This window comes from Sparus aurata, chromosome 14, assembly GCF_900880675.1.
Source record: "Sparus aurata chromosome 14, fSpaAur1.1, whole genome shotgun sequence".
NCBI classification, from domain to species: domain Eukaryota; kingdom Metazoa; phylum Chordata; class Actinopteri; order Spariformes; family Sparidae; genus Sparus; species Sparus aurata.
The window spans coordinates 5,056,364-5,073,817 of NC_044200.1; the positions used below are offsets into that span (position 1 = coordinate 5,056,364).

The 17,454-nt window shown below is 41.6% G+C and overlaps 2 protein-coding genes across 2 annotated transcripts; both read left to right on the forward strand.

The window, feature by feature from the left end:
• The first annotated feature begins 416 nt into the window (after positions 1–416).
• Positions 417–11,708, forward strand: glt8d2 (glycosyltransferase 8 domain containing 2). The gene is made up of 10 exons (XM_030439302.1): positions 417–546; positions 3,265–3,308; positions 4,897–4,989; positions 5,558–5,759; positions 6,995–7,112; positions 7,257–7,341; positions 7,574–7,686; positions 7,915–8,081; positions 10,925–11,037; positions 11,194–11,708. The coding sequence occupies exons 2-10, from the start codon at positions 3,290–3,292 to the stop codon at positions 11,370–11,372; spliced, it is 1,089 nt and encodes a 362-aa protein (XP_030295162.1). The 5' UTR covers positions 417–546; positions 3,265–3,289; the 3' UTR covers positions 11,373–11,708.
• Positions 11,709–12,943: 1,235 nt separating this feature from the next.
• Positions 12,944–16,465, forward strand: LOC115595259 (E3 ubiquitin-protein ligase TRIM21-like). The gene is made up of 2 exons (XM_030439466.1): positions 12,944–13,033; positions 13,352–16,465. Exon 2 carries the CDS (start codon positions 13,354–13,356, stop codon positions 14,986–14,988), a length of 1,635 nt encoding a protein of 544 aa, XP_030295326.1. The 5' UTR covers positions 12,944–13,033; positions 13,352–13,353; the 3' UTR covers positions 14,989–16,465.
• Positions 16,466–17,454: the final 989 nt, after the last annotated feature.

Genomic DNA, 17,454 nt, shown 5'->3' on the forward strand with positions numbered 1-17,454 from the left:
CACTATGGTCATTATGGGAAATGTAGTTTTTTGTCGGCGTGCGCTTCGGCTCGTTATAAACTCCTCAACGCCGTTTAAAATCTGACATTTCTTTAAGGATTAAGCATTAACTGTATTATAAATAGTACTTTATGTACATACCAAGTACATATGTTTTTTCTGTACAAGCACTGGTTAAACTAGTGCAGCGTCAGTGTAATTTCCAATGACTGTCAATTGCTTTCTCACACTGTGTTCGAAAGAATAAGTCTAAACGGACACTGCTTTAATTACTTTTTTTTTTTTTTTCATATCACGAAAATTATGATGCCGTGAAGTGGGACGTTCTGGTCCGGTTTCTGGCCAGATGACAGCGAGGAATCAGTGAACAAGATGAGTCACATCTGGAGGGAGGAAGGAGAAGAAAGAGAAAAAAAAAAAAAGGTGGGAGAGGAGAAAAAGTGGGATTGTTGGTGAAGGGTGAGTCTCGGTCCTCAGAGGTTTTAACAAACATGGACCATGAAGACCAGGACTGAGGCTGACCACAGTCACAAGTCCCATTCTCTGGTGAGTACATCTGTGACTTTCAGAATGTGCTTAAAATTGTACTATCATTGAAATGACTGATAATTGAGGCTGCATAACAAACCAACAGGGACACGCCTCCTTACTTTACCACTGTCCTCTAAAGTGTATATCCACTGAGTTCATGCATACCAACATGCCATTCTCTATGTATGTGTCTTATGTGTGTTTTGAAACATGTTTCCTGTGTTTTGGGGCTGTTTATGCCAGCCAGTTGGAGTGTAAGCCAGGAGAACTTTTTGTCCTGCTACACTGAAAGAAATGTCTTATCTGTAAAGAACACATCACAGCACAAGAAATCAAGTGGAAACTCTCCAAACTCATCATGCATGTTTTATGGCGTTTCAGTGCCATTCAGTATTTTTATTTTATTGAGGATTGTTGTGCTTTTTAGGGGGGTTTTGTATATAGCATCCAATACTCTCCTTTTACCTTGTTTCAAACATTTCTTCCTTAGAAAATGCCCCAAAGTAGATTAACTCCATTGCACATTGGTGAAATGTGACAGACCCCAGCTCTCGTGAGTGAATTTTAATCCTGAACGAGCAAACTGCTCAACACGGGCTGGAGATTTTTTGCAGCGTGATGACTTATGCGGTCTGGTTTGGACCCCCAACCCCCATTCACCACACTCACACACAGTTACATGCAAAGCCTTAGGAACTAGGAAAAAAAAGGTTTTACAGCGGTTGGGTAGCGCTACATAAGTAATTCTCTGATGTCTCGAAGAAGCCATTCAAGCAAAATAATGCAACACAGACAGAGAACCTTTCCGGACTGATATTTATTGTAATTCATTTGACAAATACTCTACTATAAAATCACTGAGAGTTCATATCTGGGAGTATAATCCTGCCAAAACACTGACAATGTAAAAATAATGACCTGAGATTGCACGACATATCCCAATCAATACATTGTCACTGTGAGTTGAGTGCATTACCGATTGCTCGAGTGCAGGCCAGAGACAATATGTTCTGCATTCTGGAAGGAGTGTATCTGAAGCTAAACACTTCCAGATGTTCTGGGCTGCTCTAAGCAGCGACAAACAGACCTGAAACACATGCGCGACACAAACTGCTTGTCCTGTTTCATTTCAGCTGCTGAAGTTTAGTTAGCGGCTGCAGGTTTCTGCGGACGGGGTGAGAGATAAAAAAAAAGCACAAAAGGCTACTGTGGGCGTGACACTCAAAGTGATGAGCAACTTAAAGTGCGCTGCTTCCTGCCGAGGTTTCAGCACTGAACACACCGATGATGAGGTCGATGAAACTCACTGATCATTATTGATTCTAAGAGGAGGTGATAGAAATGGGGATACATTTGGAGAAGGCTTGTGAAGCTGTGAGATGTGCATTTTTTCATTCGTTGCGTAGCTTTTCTTTATAAATGCTTCGATGGCTGTGAGGCAAATAGTTTCTTTCGATGAAGCCCTGGCACCAGGAAGGAAGGAAGTGGTGGAAGATTCTGGACAGAATACAGCCACATGTGTCACTCAGTGTCTCCTGGCTTCAGGCCTCAGTGAGCGTGCTCCAGGTCAGGTCATATGTCACATGTGTATGTATCTCAAAATATAAAAATGTGAGAGAAGAGTGTGTTTTTGCACATGAGAAAATACATGCATGTAAGACTATGTGTCAGTATGTGAACACGACAAAGAGCTTCAGGTGTCGACCTGGCCTCCAGCCTCCCCAGATCCCAACCTGATCGAGCATCCGTGAGACATCTCTGACCGAGTCCGACCCATGGAGGCCCAATTGCGTATCAGACTTGGCTCTAGCCCATCAAGGCATGGACACAGGACCTCTGGGGTCGTCCTGTGGTTTCTGGCGCTAAGGCGTTGGTGGTAGATCCTTTGAGTTCTGTGGGCTGTGAGGTGGGGTCTCTGTGGATCAGACTTGTTGAGGGACGTCCCATGGATGCACAACTGTACTGGGAGCAGGGCAATTCGGAGGCCAGGTCAGTGAGTGGAGCTCTCTCGTCAGGCCATTCCTGAGCAGTTTTTTGCAGTTTGGCAGGGTGCATTGTCCTGCTGGCAGCCAATCAAGGAGCGCTGGTCTGCGACACTGTTTGAGCTGGAGGTTTGCGTCCAGCAGAGTGTTGCATTGGAATGAGATGATGATTGTTATACACTTCAGCTGTCGGCGGTTCTAACGTTCTGGCTGATCGGTGTATGAACTGCGGACTTCTATTGAGAACTTAAATGATCTTGCATTTATATTCAAAACACAACATAGGATCTGTTCAAATTGATATTTACCAAAAGCTATAGATTTAATCTCAAGGGTTCACTAGATATTCAGATTTTCCACTGTTTTTCACCAGGGGCTCATGATGGACACTCAATTTACTGCCCGTTTCCTCCGAACAACTCGGAGCTGAGAGGGACAAGTCTCGTAAAACTTGGTTACCTCAGACATCCAACAGCGATGACGTCCTCGGCTGGCACACCGATCGCTGCAGGAGAGACCGCATTCCTTAGCAGTGTTTACCCTTAGCCATATTTTGTCAGGGTTTTGTCCTTTTCTCTACATTTACACAAAATAAACTGAGGTCTGACATCTTTCTTGTTATCAGAGACTGTGAGGGCAGGGTTGCCAGGTTTCACTGTTAATATTCAACCCTCCGTTCATCATATAAATCAACTTCTCCTCAGTGACTTGAGCGCTGTCTTTTACTCTTTCTTTGTGTGTGCGTTTGCAGATGTCACTGGAAGCAAACATGAAATATGGCTCTCCTGAGAAAAAGTAAGTGGTCCCACGCTCAATGATCTCAAGTGATACACATTTACATGTGTCTTCTGCTCCTGCGGATGGGCAGTAACACTTCCAGACTCAGCTATACTCGTGGTTTAACACTCCTGTCAGCTTTATAGAACCAGCTTCACATGGTGTAAACAGGGAGGATTAGCTCATGCAGCTGTTGCCAATAAAGGAACCCCCTAATTTCTCTCTTGGAAAGCATCCAGCCAAATGCATGTGTGGGCTGGGGGAGGGTGTGATGAGGTAACCAGATAACAGGCTGTAAGGAGTTACATTTCATTATTCCATCCAGTGTGTGAAAAGCGATGCAAACAGAATGCAAAAGATTTGTCCTACCAAAACTCAGCTTGACTTAAAAAAACTAACATCTGCGGTAGCTTAAGTCAACGTCGCAGATTTGGGTTCAGGCAACCTTTGATCCAGCTGCTCAGGTAGCATGCTGTGCATAATAAGTTATGGCACCTGAATATGCACCGAAAATGTTAAACAGTGGCTTGTAACTGGTTGCATATGGGTATTTGATTCTCCTTCTCTCTGGTCTGCTTGACAGGCAGCTGCTGGAACGAGTCACACTTTAGAGATAAACAAATGGTGAAGGAAACATTACAGTCAAATATTAACTTCATGCTGATGTTCAGTGTTGAAATAATCATAGAGTTGATCAGCAGAAAATTCATCAATCAGTTTTGATAGATTTGAGAACAGCCGTCGGCAGGAAGTCTGGCTATTGCTATATAGCTTTCATAGTTATCCTTAAAGCCTGTCAGTGGTTCAGACTGTGATTTATCCAGGTTGGTTAAGTCATATAATGAAAAAAAAAAAAAATTGTGTCACAGTGCTGAATTGATATATTTGACAAATAAGTGCTGCTCTGTAGTCTGGTGGTACGGCAAGGTTAACTTTGTTTCACCATTGTCATATAACTGTTAATCATTTTATATAGCTGCAAGGAGATACATGACCTCATTGCGATGCAGCCTGCAAACAGCTGTGTTTAAAAAAAAAAAAAAAAAAGGACAATAGTATTAAAAATATGTTGCATCTTTCTTTCATTTCCCTCCAGAGCAGATGTAGACGCTAGCTTGGTTAAGGATTTAAGACACAAGGCAGTGGTGTTCATTCAGCTTTCTCCACAGGTGCCACGAGAATCAGCCAAACTGAACATTTCTAGTAGCTGCTGTAAAGGTGCACTACGTAGTTTTGGGGGAGAAATTTTAATCAGAAGAGAAAGATCATCATTGACTTCATTGACATCATTGATTTTTCTATGCCTGAACAAACTAAATGAACAAACTGTTATCATGACTGAACAACCTGACTAAACAAACTGACCTTAAAGAGCAACACAATTTCATACGGTTTTACCTCTTGCCGGACCTTGCCACTTTCCTAGCATCAAACAGTCAGAACAGTTTTTTTCAGTTATTGATTGCGAGGAATATATAAATATATATATATTTAGATTTTGGATATTGGATTTAAGCAACTTTGTGTGCATCTACAAACACTGTATGGCTGACTGACTGACTGACTAACTGACTGACTGACACTGACTCGGTCCTTTCTGTTTCAGTTAACCGGGTCCTCCTGGTGCTGCTGGTGCTGATGGTGTGCCTCCTCCTGCACAGCACACTGCTCAGAGCTTCCACTCGGCCCAAACACCCGGGTACATCCATACAGATTCTATTCACATCTTTACAGAGCAAATTAAGCTGTGTCAAAATATTAGGGGACAAGTCTGGCAATGTGTTCTATTTTGCTTACTTTCGACTGTCAAGGACCAAAAGAAAAAGTAAATGTATTTTACCAAACGCCTCATATATGTTATTACTCTGTGCCATAGAGCTTCATTGTTGTCCAGATTGTTGTACTCATCTGCCTGGTGCCATTAGTACTCAATGTTTGTAGATTATGTTATACACATTTCATAAAAAGAGAAACAGTAACGTGAGTCTTTTTTCTCACAAATCTCATAGCAAATGGTAGGTGTCATGAGCTTTTTGTGATTTTCATCTTATTTAATTTAGATGCAGTTATTAAAAGTTGTGTTTTCTTTCTTGTGACAAATGTGCGTCTGCTAAATGCCCTAAATGTAAATCTAAATGAAAATGTGACAGCTATAAACCTCTAAAATAATGAGTAGAAAAACCAATCAGAGAACGTGCATGTGAACAAACCTGCATCCAACATGACACAAAAACAATCTTCAACCTTCAACCTCTGATTCCTCTCAGATCACTGGAGGAGCGCCGGCAGCGCAGCACGAGTTCCTGCAGTGAGAGTGCAAGAGGCGGATAATGTCGTCCCCGTCATTATCTGCGCATCTGAGGAGCGCGTGGGTGCTACCATGGCCACCATCAACAGCGTCCATAGCAACACAGATGCCAGTGTGTTCTTTTATATAGTAACTCTCCGTGATGCTGTGAAACTGACAAGGTTTGTAGCTTGTTTCCGATGTAAAGATTACTCTTTTATTAGAGGTGTAAAAATGAACCGATATGAATCAGCAGTCGGTTTTAAAGTGAAAGATACTACTACACCGATGTGCAGACCTCTGGATCGATCTAAATGTACAGGGTCTACAAACTTTAAAATCGCTATGAAAAAAAAATGGTTATGAAGATGCTACGCCGCTACTTCCTCACAGCGTCTTCAAACTCGTAAAAGTTCAAACGTCCGCAACAGACTCTCGCGAGATGCGCCATTGAAATGTTAGCCAAGTGTTGCCAACAAAAGCAACATGTCCAACAACGGCAACAAGACTTGCAATGCACCATCAAATGTATAATCAAAAGTCTGGAGGAGATTTGGATGCTATGAAAAGGACACAAAGTCAGACAAAAAGCAGGCCGGTTGTAAGCTCTGTGGAACGGTGTTTAAGCACAGTGTTAGCACGATAAATTAGCGTTCACCTAGTGAGGCGGCATGATGAAACCTGGGCAGACGGCGATGATGCTAGTAAACCTAGCACTAGCAAGAATAGGCAGGACAAAGACACAGAGTTGAGTACAGTCACAACTCCATCTTTTGAGTTTGCTAACAGCAGTAAACATGTGTCTGATAGGTGTGATTTTATACACTGATTATTACTGGGAAGCAGAGGATACAGACAGTCAGGGACGTCCAGCTCAGGGAGACCCTGCTCGTGGAGATCCAGGCAGCAGGATAGTTGTTGCTCAGATCCAAGATGAAACAAAGGGTATGTTTTTATACACTGAGGTATGAGCAGATTAAGATAAAGATATACATAATAGTTCAAAAAGTACAAAGGACTCCATGGTCTTCCCTGGTCTTACGAAAAATCTATTTAAAGGTAAGCAATGCCACTATTGTTGTAGTACAGGCTTATTGTAATTTCCAACAGAAAATGAATGTCTAAGTGAAACAAACAATTGTATCGGATTATATCGCATCGTACCCAAATCGGATTGAATCAAATTGAATCGAATGGCACTGAACCGTCCCTGTATCATAGCCCATGTGTCTGAGGGAGAGATGCACACCCCTATCTTTTATAGATGCAGTAAATGACAATTGTAGGCCTTCAGTTGATGTTTCTTCTTATTCTGTCAATGCACTGAATTTATAATTTTTCCATTACAGGATCATAGCTTACCATGATGACATTCATGTTTATACACCTAATCTCACTTTCTTTGCATCTCCCCCAGGCAGTATATAGAGAAGACTAAACTAAAAGGCATCATGTATAGGATACTGGAATTTAACCCCATGGTTCTCAAAGGAAAGGTGAAGCCAGATTCTTCTCGACCTGATCTGTTACACCCAGTGAGTTCTAGCTTTGGTTTTGTTTCTGTATCGATGCATACAGTACCTCATGCATACGTAGATGCAGCTCTCAATTTTTCCCCTCAATCTAAATTTAGAGTTACCGTTTCAAAGAGTGGAAATAACGCAACTTTTGTTTTGCAGCTCAACTTTGTGCGCTTTTACCTACCTCTGCTCGACATCAGCCACAAGAGGGTGATATACTTAGATGATGATGTCATTGTGCAGGGTACGTATGTGATGAGGGAATCCATGTGAAAAGACTTCATATTTCAAACTATGTATCCTTCAGGTTGAACAGTGTTGCAGAGGTCACCAACATATACGTTGGAGTTGGGGGGGGGGGGGGGGGGGGGGCACACAAATACACATATCAAACCCATACTATTCCATACAGAGGTCAATAGTGCTGTTACAGGTAGAGTGTGTGTATGTATTTTAAGGCTTTCTATGCTTTTCAGGCAACATTGAGGATCTGTTTAATGTCAAATTGAAGCCAGGTAACGCTGCGGCTTTCGCCACTGACTGCGACCTGCCCTCCACACATGAGATGGTGCGCAGCATCGGCATGCAGGTACATTTTTAAAATATATTTTCATATATCACTTTATGTATTAGCCTGCCAGTGTGTGAAGGCAGTACAATTTGCTTCTGTCTGAAACCCAAATGTGGAAGAAAGGCGGTCATGTATCTGCTGCACAAAAGAATGGGGATTGTTCTGTTTTTTGCCTTTAATTTGCACACACATGTACTGTGTCCTTACTGCGTCACTCAACTTGGGTGTGCGCTCTTTGACCCATAGACAACCTATATGGGCTACCTGGACTACAGGAAACAGGTAGTGAGAGATCTCGGCATCCACCCTCGAGACTGCTCTTTCAACCCTGGGGTGTTTGTGGCCGATATGAACGAATGGAAGAAACAGAAGATCACCAAACAGCTGGAGAAATGGATGGAGGAGAATTTCAGGTACGCACAATGGCCAGCAGTTTCTGGAAAACCACCAGTTGCACTTTGCGCGAGGCTCAAGGTTTATTTCAGCAGGGTGAACAGACTGCGAATAACTTTAAACACTTCGAAAATTGCTTTCTGGGGACATGTCTTGTACAAAAACAATGGAGTAATTGATAACAATATGAAAACAAAACAAACTATATGCAAGTTTCAGTTCCTCATTGCAGAATCATATTTCAAAATAGGGGCCTGTGTTATATGCCCTTTAGTCCCTTAGTGATGACTTGATAAAAACGAAGTGGGAAGAAAATCCAGTAGGATGGATAACCTTTTTTCTCCTGTAGGCTAATCTTAATGTAAATGAACTTAAAAATGTAAACAAAAGCGTCATTCATTTCATGAGTTTTGTATCACTATAAAGTTGGTTATTAAAGGGCTTTAACAAAGTCTATGAGGGGATTTTTCAACAAAATAGACTTTCAGTTGCAGTCAGCAGGCCAGAACTTCAGCGTCTTCCAGGGAGAGGAGGATCTGGAGGAGGCCACGTCAGTCAGAAGACTGAGGACCAAGAGCCAGGACTTTTTCCAGGCTGATCTCAGCAGAGAAGGAGAACTATTGACAGAAATCTGTAGTGCTTCATGAAACATTATTAGGGTGTTTTGGGTTCAATTTGGCTGTAAATAACAATCAATGATTATCAGGTATAATGATTAATTATATATATAAATAATAAGATCCCATTTACATTAGATCACCTCGGGGCACCACCCTTGATAAAGGGAATATTCACCAAATCAGTCTCATAAAAAGGTACTCAACTGTCAGTCTGTAACTCTGATTAATAATTAACTATAACTATAACCAAAATTACCTTAACAGCTAGTACTGGTCAAAGGATTTTGGAGTCCTTAACAGTCTTGTACAATATTAAATAGATAGCATCAAGGTTCCATTCTGTTCAATTTGAAATCCATAATGAACGACTTCATCAGTTGGTCCCAAGACATGGATCAGAAGACCAGAAGGACTTAAGTAAGGGTGAGGACAGTGTGGGAAGAGCTTAAAGAGGGGTTTTTTTTTTCTCAGGGTTTGTGCTGCAGGGAAGGAGACCTACTTAACTAACCATTTTCAAGGTGAGGTCAGCTGAGAGGTGAGAGGGCTGATCATTCATGAATCAGCAGACTGGAAGAACCACAGAGGAAGAAGATGGTGCAGTAGGGTTTTCGTTTGGGCTCCCCCACAGTGGGAGAAGGGCTGGTGTTGCCACATGACCAAGGGACTCTCACCCCTACTCTCACCCCTACTCATCCACAATATATGTGTATATGGGTTGATTTTTCAACCAAACAAAGGTCTTTCTTTCACCTCTTTAACAGCCAAGATATTTACAATGAAAGAAGAGGATTGAGGGTGTTTTCCACTGTTTGGTCCACTCTGCACAGTTAACTTGGATAAATGAAGCTCGCTACTGAGTGTCGGTCAGGACACAGAAGCAGACAAAGAGGAAATACATGAAAACAGCTTACTTGACGAAAAGTGACTTGAGATGTAAAACTATATATAAGAAAGAATAAAAGAAGAAAATAATGTGAACACAATGTTTCCTGAGATAATAATATACCCAAAGTGAAGTCAACATATATCCATATATGTACACAGAACCTGACAGCTACATACTGTAAAACCATTCTTTCAATACCGTAAATACACAGATCACCATAATACTCTAGTTCGGCATCAGGCTAAGGAGTGCACAGTGACATCTGGTGGCTTTATACAGACAGGACAGCTCAGTGATGACCATGCAGCCCTGAATTAGCAACACTTAATGTACTACAGACTGAACATGAGCTGAACACATGACACAATGTGTATATATGTCGGTGTGTGTGTGTAAAATAATATCAATGCACACAAACAAAGGTAAAGGGGAAAGCTTATTTCGTACAAACAGCATGATAATTAGCATATAAGCATGGCAGTTTCCCTGGTAGATAAACAAAAAAGAGGGGAAGGGAAGACCAACAACAAGAACTACTTACTGTCAAGTCATGAACAGGGCCGTAGCAAGGATTTTAGAAGTACTGAGGTCAGGCCCCCTACTCTCACCCATGCATGGAGAACATTTTGAATAAATCTGTGCATTTCTCTGCATTTTAACAGGACTGACTTGTGACTTAGATTGATCATATTTATTTATATGCTAAAAATAACTTAAATAGATAGATCACAAAACTCACAATAACACACAATATAAAAACAGACACAAGAATGGTAAAAGTAACACAATATTTACGAATATGTACATACATACATCAACCATACTGCAAGATTAAGAAGGACAGATAGAATAAATGGAATAAAGTTTGAATATGAATCTCAAATGTGAGCATTCACATGGTTAACACTTTACAATAACCATAATAATAATAATAATAATAATAATAATAATAATAACCACCAATGGTTCATTTATAATACAGTCATTTTACTGTTAAAAAAACAATAACATGGTTCATAAAACATTTATTGTGTAATTGTTAAGATGAAAAACATCAGCTGCAACTCATCCAAGTAAAGTTTATAAATGAACCAATCAGTATTTATTAATATGGACATCAATAGCAACTTTCCAATAAACAGTTGCTTTATAAATAGGTTATAAAGTATTTTTATTGCTTGATAACAGTAAAATAACTGTATATTAAGTTTAATTCACTATAGATTTGCCATTTGTATTATAAATAATTGTTTATGTTAATCATAAGATTTCTTGTATGTGGACTGTAACTTAAATACATCTAACTGTTGGAGCAGTAATAACCTTCGGAAACCCTTTTCCTCCTCTCCACCTGCAGGCAGAACATATACAGCAGTGCCATGGCCGGAGGTGTGGCGACCCCACCCATGCTTATAGTATTTCATGACAAATACACAACACTGGACCCACTATGGCATGTCAGACACCTGGGTAAGCTCACATACTCACATACAGAAGAATGTCAGAAATGTTAAAAGTAATGGCAAGCGGCATTAATAACTCCGCTACTTAGAAACATTGAGAAAAACCTCAAATAGTATAGCTCTACAGTGGGATCAGTTTCAAAAAGGCTCCCTGTTTGTCCAGGCTGGAGTCCAGATGCCCGCTATTCAGAGACCTTCCTCGAGGAGGCGCGCCTGCTGCACTGGAACGGCCCATTTAAACCATGGAATTACCCTGCTGTTCACTTGGATCTGTGGGAGAGGTGGTTCATCCCAGACCCCTCTAAAAAGTTCTCCTTGGTACGACCTGAGAGAGACAGCTGAGGTCTACAGAACGCACTATGTCTGAGCCACAGGCAGATATCAAGCGTTTAAAGTTCAGGACTGAACGATAATGAAAGGGTGTGATGAGAAATCATACAGTGAAGTTAACACTGAAAATGAAACAATGTTCTAACATTGTATCAGAAATGGAGTGTGTTCTCTATTATGTTAAAGACTCAAAATGTTACGCATCTGTCGTCTGATTTCTGTGACTGTTAGGCTTTTAGAATTGTTCATGTAGGAATGTGTTCAAAGTGAAAAACTCAGTGATCATTTATGTCATCAGAAAATGCATTCCTATGCTAACCTGAAATAAATTCTCACATTTTCACTTTCTTCTCCTCTTTACTGGTACATCTGTATTTCCAAAATGGCTCATATATCTTAAAGGCAAAAAGAACACATAACTGTGTTGTGTTGCTACCAGTGATGTGCACAAGTGGGGGGCCCAATTGTTGAAAAACGCACGCTAAAGTGCCCTCCTGAGAGCCAAAAAAGCGTGCCAAAGTGCCCTCTTGGTTGGCAAAACACACTAAACTGCCCCCTTGGCTGGTTAAAACATGATAAACTGCCCTCTTGGGAGCCAAAACACATGCTAAAGTGTCCTCTTGGGAGCCAAAACGTGCGCTAAAGTGCCCTTCTTTTCGCCCCTGCCATTCAAAAAGTCTGCGCACGCCACTGGTTGCTACTAAGGCTATATTACTGATAGTTATTCAGGTGACTGCGATAACATAACTACATGAGTAAAAGTAACAATTTAATTGTGGTGTGCTTGATTATGATTTAAAAACCTTACATTTTTTATTATTTTCCTTTTTTCTTTTTTTTTTTTACTTAAAATCCCCCTCCAGTCTTAATCTTGCAGCTGAACGTTTGAGTGTCAGGGTGTAGAATGATCTACGTGCAGAGTTTGACATGAGAAGTTTGTTTTCACATCAACAACTGACAATGTAAATTTTCTCTGAGCTCAATGAAACTCTGATTTTAAGAGGTGGGCCTACAAACATGATTTGTGACAGCACAAAAAGTTCAGAGGCAAACCTGGTCCAATATTTAGCAATATTGTGCATAAATGCACTGAGAATGAACTTGACAGTGATGTAAGAGACATCCTGTCTCAAGCAGTTAAACTTCTGAAATTAAAAATATAAAAATATAAATGAAACTATTGAAAAAGGGAGCGAAAGGGTGCCATTTTAAAGATTTTAATTTAGTAATTTTACTTTTTCTGCAAAAACAATGTCAGACACACATTACAGAATTGCTGTGTTGATACATTTGTGGAGGAGAGCATTATTGTACACTACATATCACTGCTTTTATGTGCCACCCGGAGAACACGCAAAGTGTCCCAGAATCAAAGATGCACAGTTTTGGCAAGCCCACTAATGTGCGCCTGTGGGGCTTATCTTGTGGTAAAGTGTCTGTTGTCGCCTCCAAATCACAAAGAGGTAACAGAAGATGGCCGGCTCACCTGCATGAGGGGGTTGACCAACGGTGGGGAGGGAGGAGTGTTTCACTGTCACATGGTTTGGAGTGAACAAAAATGAAACTAAGTCAGAGCAACAGCACCGCTGCAGCCGAGAGGAATCGTTCTGTCTTAACAACAGACATCTTCAGGCCTTCAGGTTGAGAACAACAGAGCCTTCTGAGTACAACCAGTAAGTACAATTGATTATATACTGTTTTGCACTGTATTTGAAAGTGATGGTTCAAAAGGAATTAACAGGGAAGAGGGAATACTCACACAGGTACGGATGCCAAACAGGTCTGACATGCAGATATAGTCATTTCAAGACACAGTAGGTTATTTAGTTTCCGTGTGCTGGTACTAAATGGGTTGACTGTGGATGGACTGCCTGCATCTCTTTCCACATTCCATGTCCATTTCGACATGACTTGCGTACATTTTCATTTTCTCTTTCTCTCTCTCTCTCTCTTTCAGCCTTCTTATTCCACACTTTCACTTTTGTTTTTAGACATGGCCACAGCCAGCAGTCTCCTCTCTGAAGATCACTTTCTGTGCTCCATCTGCCTGGATGTGTTCACCGAGCCAGTCACAGTACCATGTGGACACAACTTCTGCAGGAACTGCATCACAGAGCACTGGGACAGTAATGTCCAGTGTAAATGTCCCATGTGTTTTAAAAGTTTTGATAGGAGACCAGCGCTGTATGTCAACACCTTCATATCTGAGATTGTTTCTCAGTTCAAGCTGTCAGTTCAAAATAAAAATAACAGCAGCTCAGAGGAACAATATGCCAACACGGGAGATGTTCTGTGTGACGTCTGCACCGAAACCAGACGGAGCGCCCTGAAGTCCTGCCTGGTGTGTTTGGCCTCCTACTGTGAGACTCACCTGGAGCCTCATCGCAGAATCGCAGGTCTGAGAAGACACAAGCTGATCGATCCTGTGGAGAACCTGGAAGGCAGGCTGTGTACGAAGCACCAGAGACCTCTGGAGATGTTCTGTAAAACTGACCAGGTGTGTGTGTGTCAGTTCTGTACTGAGTCGGATCACAAGCTTCATCACATTGTTCCTCTGGAAGAAGAACATGACAGGAGGAAAGCTGAGCTGGGACAGAAAGAGGCTGAAGTTCAGCAGATGATCCGGGAGAGACGACTGAAGATTGAGCAGATGGAACGGTCAGTGAAGCTCAGCAGGGAAGATGCGGATAGAGAGACAGCAGAGAGTGTTCAGGTCTTCACCGCTCTGATCCAGTCTGTTCAGAGGAGTCTGGACGAGCGCATTGACACGATTCAACAGGAGCAGAAAACAACAGAAGAACAGGCTGAAGGCTTCATCAAAGAGCTGGAGGAGGAAATCCTGAAGCTGACGAAGAGAAGCTCTGAGCTGGAGCAGCTCTCACGCAGTGGAGACCACCTCCAGTTCCTCCAAAGCTTTCCGTCCTTGAACACTGCTCCACCCACCAGGGACTGGACTGAGGTTGGAGTTCAGTCATCATGTGAAAGACCTATAAGGAGAGCACTGGCTCAGCTGGAGGAGACGCTCAGTAAAGAGATTGAGAGGCTGTGTGTTCGCGCTGAGCTAAAGAGGGTCCAGCAGTACGCCGTGGATGTGACTCTTGACCCCGAAACAGCAAATCCCTATCTCATCCTGTCTGATGACGGGAGGCAAGTCAGTCATGGGGATGTGAGACAGAATCTCCCAGACAGCCAAAAGAGATTTTCATGTTCGTCTGTTCTAGGAAAGCAGAGTTTCTCCTCCGGAAGGTTTTACTATGAAGTCCAGGTTACAGGGAAGACTAACTGGATTTTAGGAGTGGGCAGAGAGTCTATCAGCAGAACGGGCAACATCACATGGACCCCTGCCAGTGGCTTCTGGTGCGTGCGCTTGGCGAATGAAACAGGGTATGAAGCTGCTGGATCATCGGTTCACCTCTCTTTGACGTCGAGGCCTCAGAAGGTGGGGGTGTTTGTGGATTATGAGGAGGGTCTGGTCTCCTTTTATGAAATAGATGCCTCAGCTCTGATTTACTCCTTCACTGGCTGTAACTTCACTGAGAAACTCTACCCATATTTCAGTCCCTGTCACAACTGCAATGGCAAAAACGCAAGCCCCCTAATCATTTGTTCCCTCAATAACACGGAATAGGCTTTTCATAAAAGGACTTACTGACATCTGACATTATGAGGCCACGCAAGGCTTCCCAGCTATGCACGGCTGACCAGAACAAGCAACACCTTCCGAGAAACACACAAGCACTCGCTTGGCTGCACCTGATTGGACCCATGGGACATGTGCTCTGGGATTTGAAAAGCAAAACGTGTTTCCGAAGACATTTTAAATGAGAAATGAGCCATGCAGTTGCAGAATCTGTCTTCATTTTAACTCGACATTTTGCTTAAAGATGCCAGAATTCAATTTCAAGCAAATGAGGAGTGGGCAACGCCACGTCCCATCTCTCCGAAACATGCATTGCATGACTTACTACAAAAACAACATGTTGCTATGCGTGTTTCTCCAGTCTCCCGGAGGGAACACGCCAAACACTAACTGTGCAGGGGTATGCAGTTTGTTGGAACTTCAGCCTCACCGCTACATACCACTGAAACCCTAAACACTGGTTGTTTAACTTACTTAAGTCATGTCCCATTTTATTCAGATTCGGATGCTTTGGCATTGCTGCAGAACATCTACAATAGGCTTCTCCATGTGACTGTTGTTTTTCCAACCTGCAAAAAATAGAAGATCTGTGAAGGTGTTCTTGAAATGCATTTTGGAATGTAATGCCTTTGGATGCATTTCAGAGTAGTGCACTGTTGGTCGTGCTCCACTGGGAGGCGCCAGAGAAGTAGTCTGCGTCCTTAGTGCAGCTTGTGTGGTTTCATTGGTGCAGTGTCTTAAGAGTTCAGGAGCTGCAGAATAACTGACCCTCTGATGAAACTTGTGTTCACTTAATTGCATGACATTTAAATAGTAGACAGTCAGTTTGGGAACGGAATAGAATTTACCTGTGGCTCGAATTTAAACAATTTATTTATTATACATCAAGGAAATACAATTAGTGTGGATGAATGCACAACACAGATTATTCAACCAAGTAACTGTGACATAGAATAGAGTAGAATTGATTGTAAGAATGTCTTACCGAATTATAATTCTATTATTCTTACTGTGAAGTTTTAGATTGATGTGTTTATTTCCAGCAAATGCTCTGCATACTCTGATGTGTTTTGATTGGCTGAAAAATGAGGGGGCATAGCAAATATGTCATGAATACAGGGGAAACAATTGATAGGGGGCTTTTCACAATAAAACTTGATCAACTTAAGTAATTCCATTATTACATATTTATTTATTTTTATTATACTCATTTATTAGAATTTACATCTGTTGTTATTTATGATTATACATATTTTGGTGTATTTTTTTCCAACGTTTCTCTTCATAATGATAACATAATTATATGCCACACTGGATTTGGGGAATTCCTGTTCTTGAATTTTTTAAAAGCAACCATGTTATGTTTTACTTTTATATGTCATTTATTTATTTATTTATTTATTTGCTCGAAAAGCAAAATTGTTTTTAACTGCTGTCTGAATAAAGCTGACCATTACTACCATTATTGGGGCCTGTTTTTGGTGATGTGACGTTTTTCAGCAGGTAGTGTTTTTTTTAAAGGTGCCATTTGTAAGAATAGTTGATTTTCTTTCCTCATTCCCAACTCGTCCAGAAACGGCGCTTTAGGACTGTAGGACGTGTCGACGGCTGCCATGTATTGAGATGTTTCGTGGGTGAGTACAGCTAGTTTGAATTGATTCAAACTTAGCTCCTGTGAACACTGTGGGAGTCTGTACATTCAGCCCGCTACTTTCTTACAGTTCAAGAAATTCTTTGTCCGTGACGTCACAGATAATGGTCTTAAATCTCAGCCTTGGATTTGTTTGAATGTTTTGCTTCTATGCTTGAGAAGACTCTCCTTTTTAACAATGCTAAGTTCTCTGTGTGCAATGCTAGGAGTGACAGGTTGGCAAATTGTATGTGCATTTTTATAGGGAAATACCGTAGCACTCCTAATCATAAAATGTAATGTATTATTTCTTACCAGTCGTGCAAATGGATGTTCTCTTTTATGATGATTCCAATTTCAGAAAAGTTGTTGTTTATGGTGCTGTGTCATACGGAAACTGGCTTAAACAACCATCCAGCAATCTGGGTTTAAGGTCATAAGTACTTAGCTCTGTGTGTGTGTGTGTGGGGGGGGGGGGGGCATGCAGAGAGAAAGGGAGTTTCAAGTATTGCTCCTCTTGATGACTCTTTGACGTTGATAAAGGTTTTTTTGCAGAGAGGAGCTGGCACTGAATGTATCAGAGCTGGTGGCGTGTGACGATTCACGTCATCAGGATGTCAGAGTCCAAGAACAGGCTGTTGTGGAGTCGTTGAAAACTTACACACTACACTGGCAGTATGTTAGAGTCTGAAAGTTATTTGTTTTGTAGCAGAAAATCGGTGGGGCACAACATCTGCACTTGGACTGACGATTAAACATCTAAAAAGGCATTTAGGACAACTTTGACTGCCTCACAGCACAATCTGACCGTGCTATTATCTGCT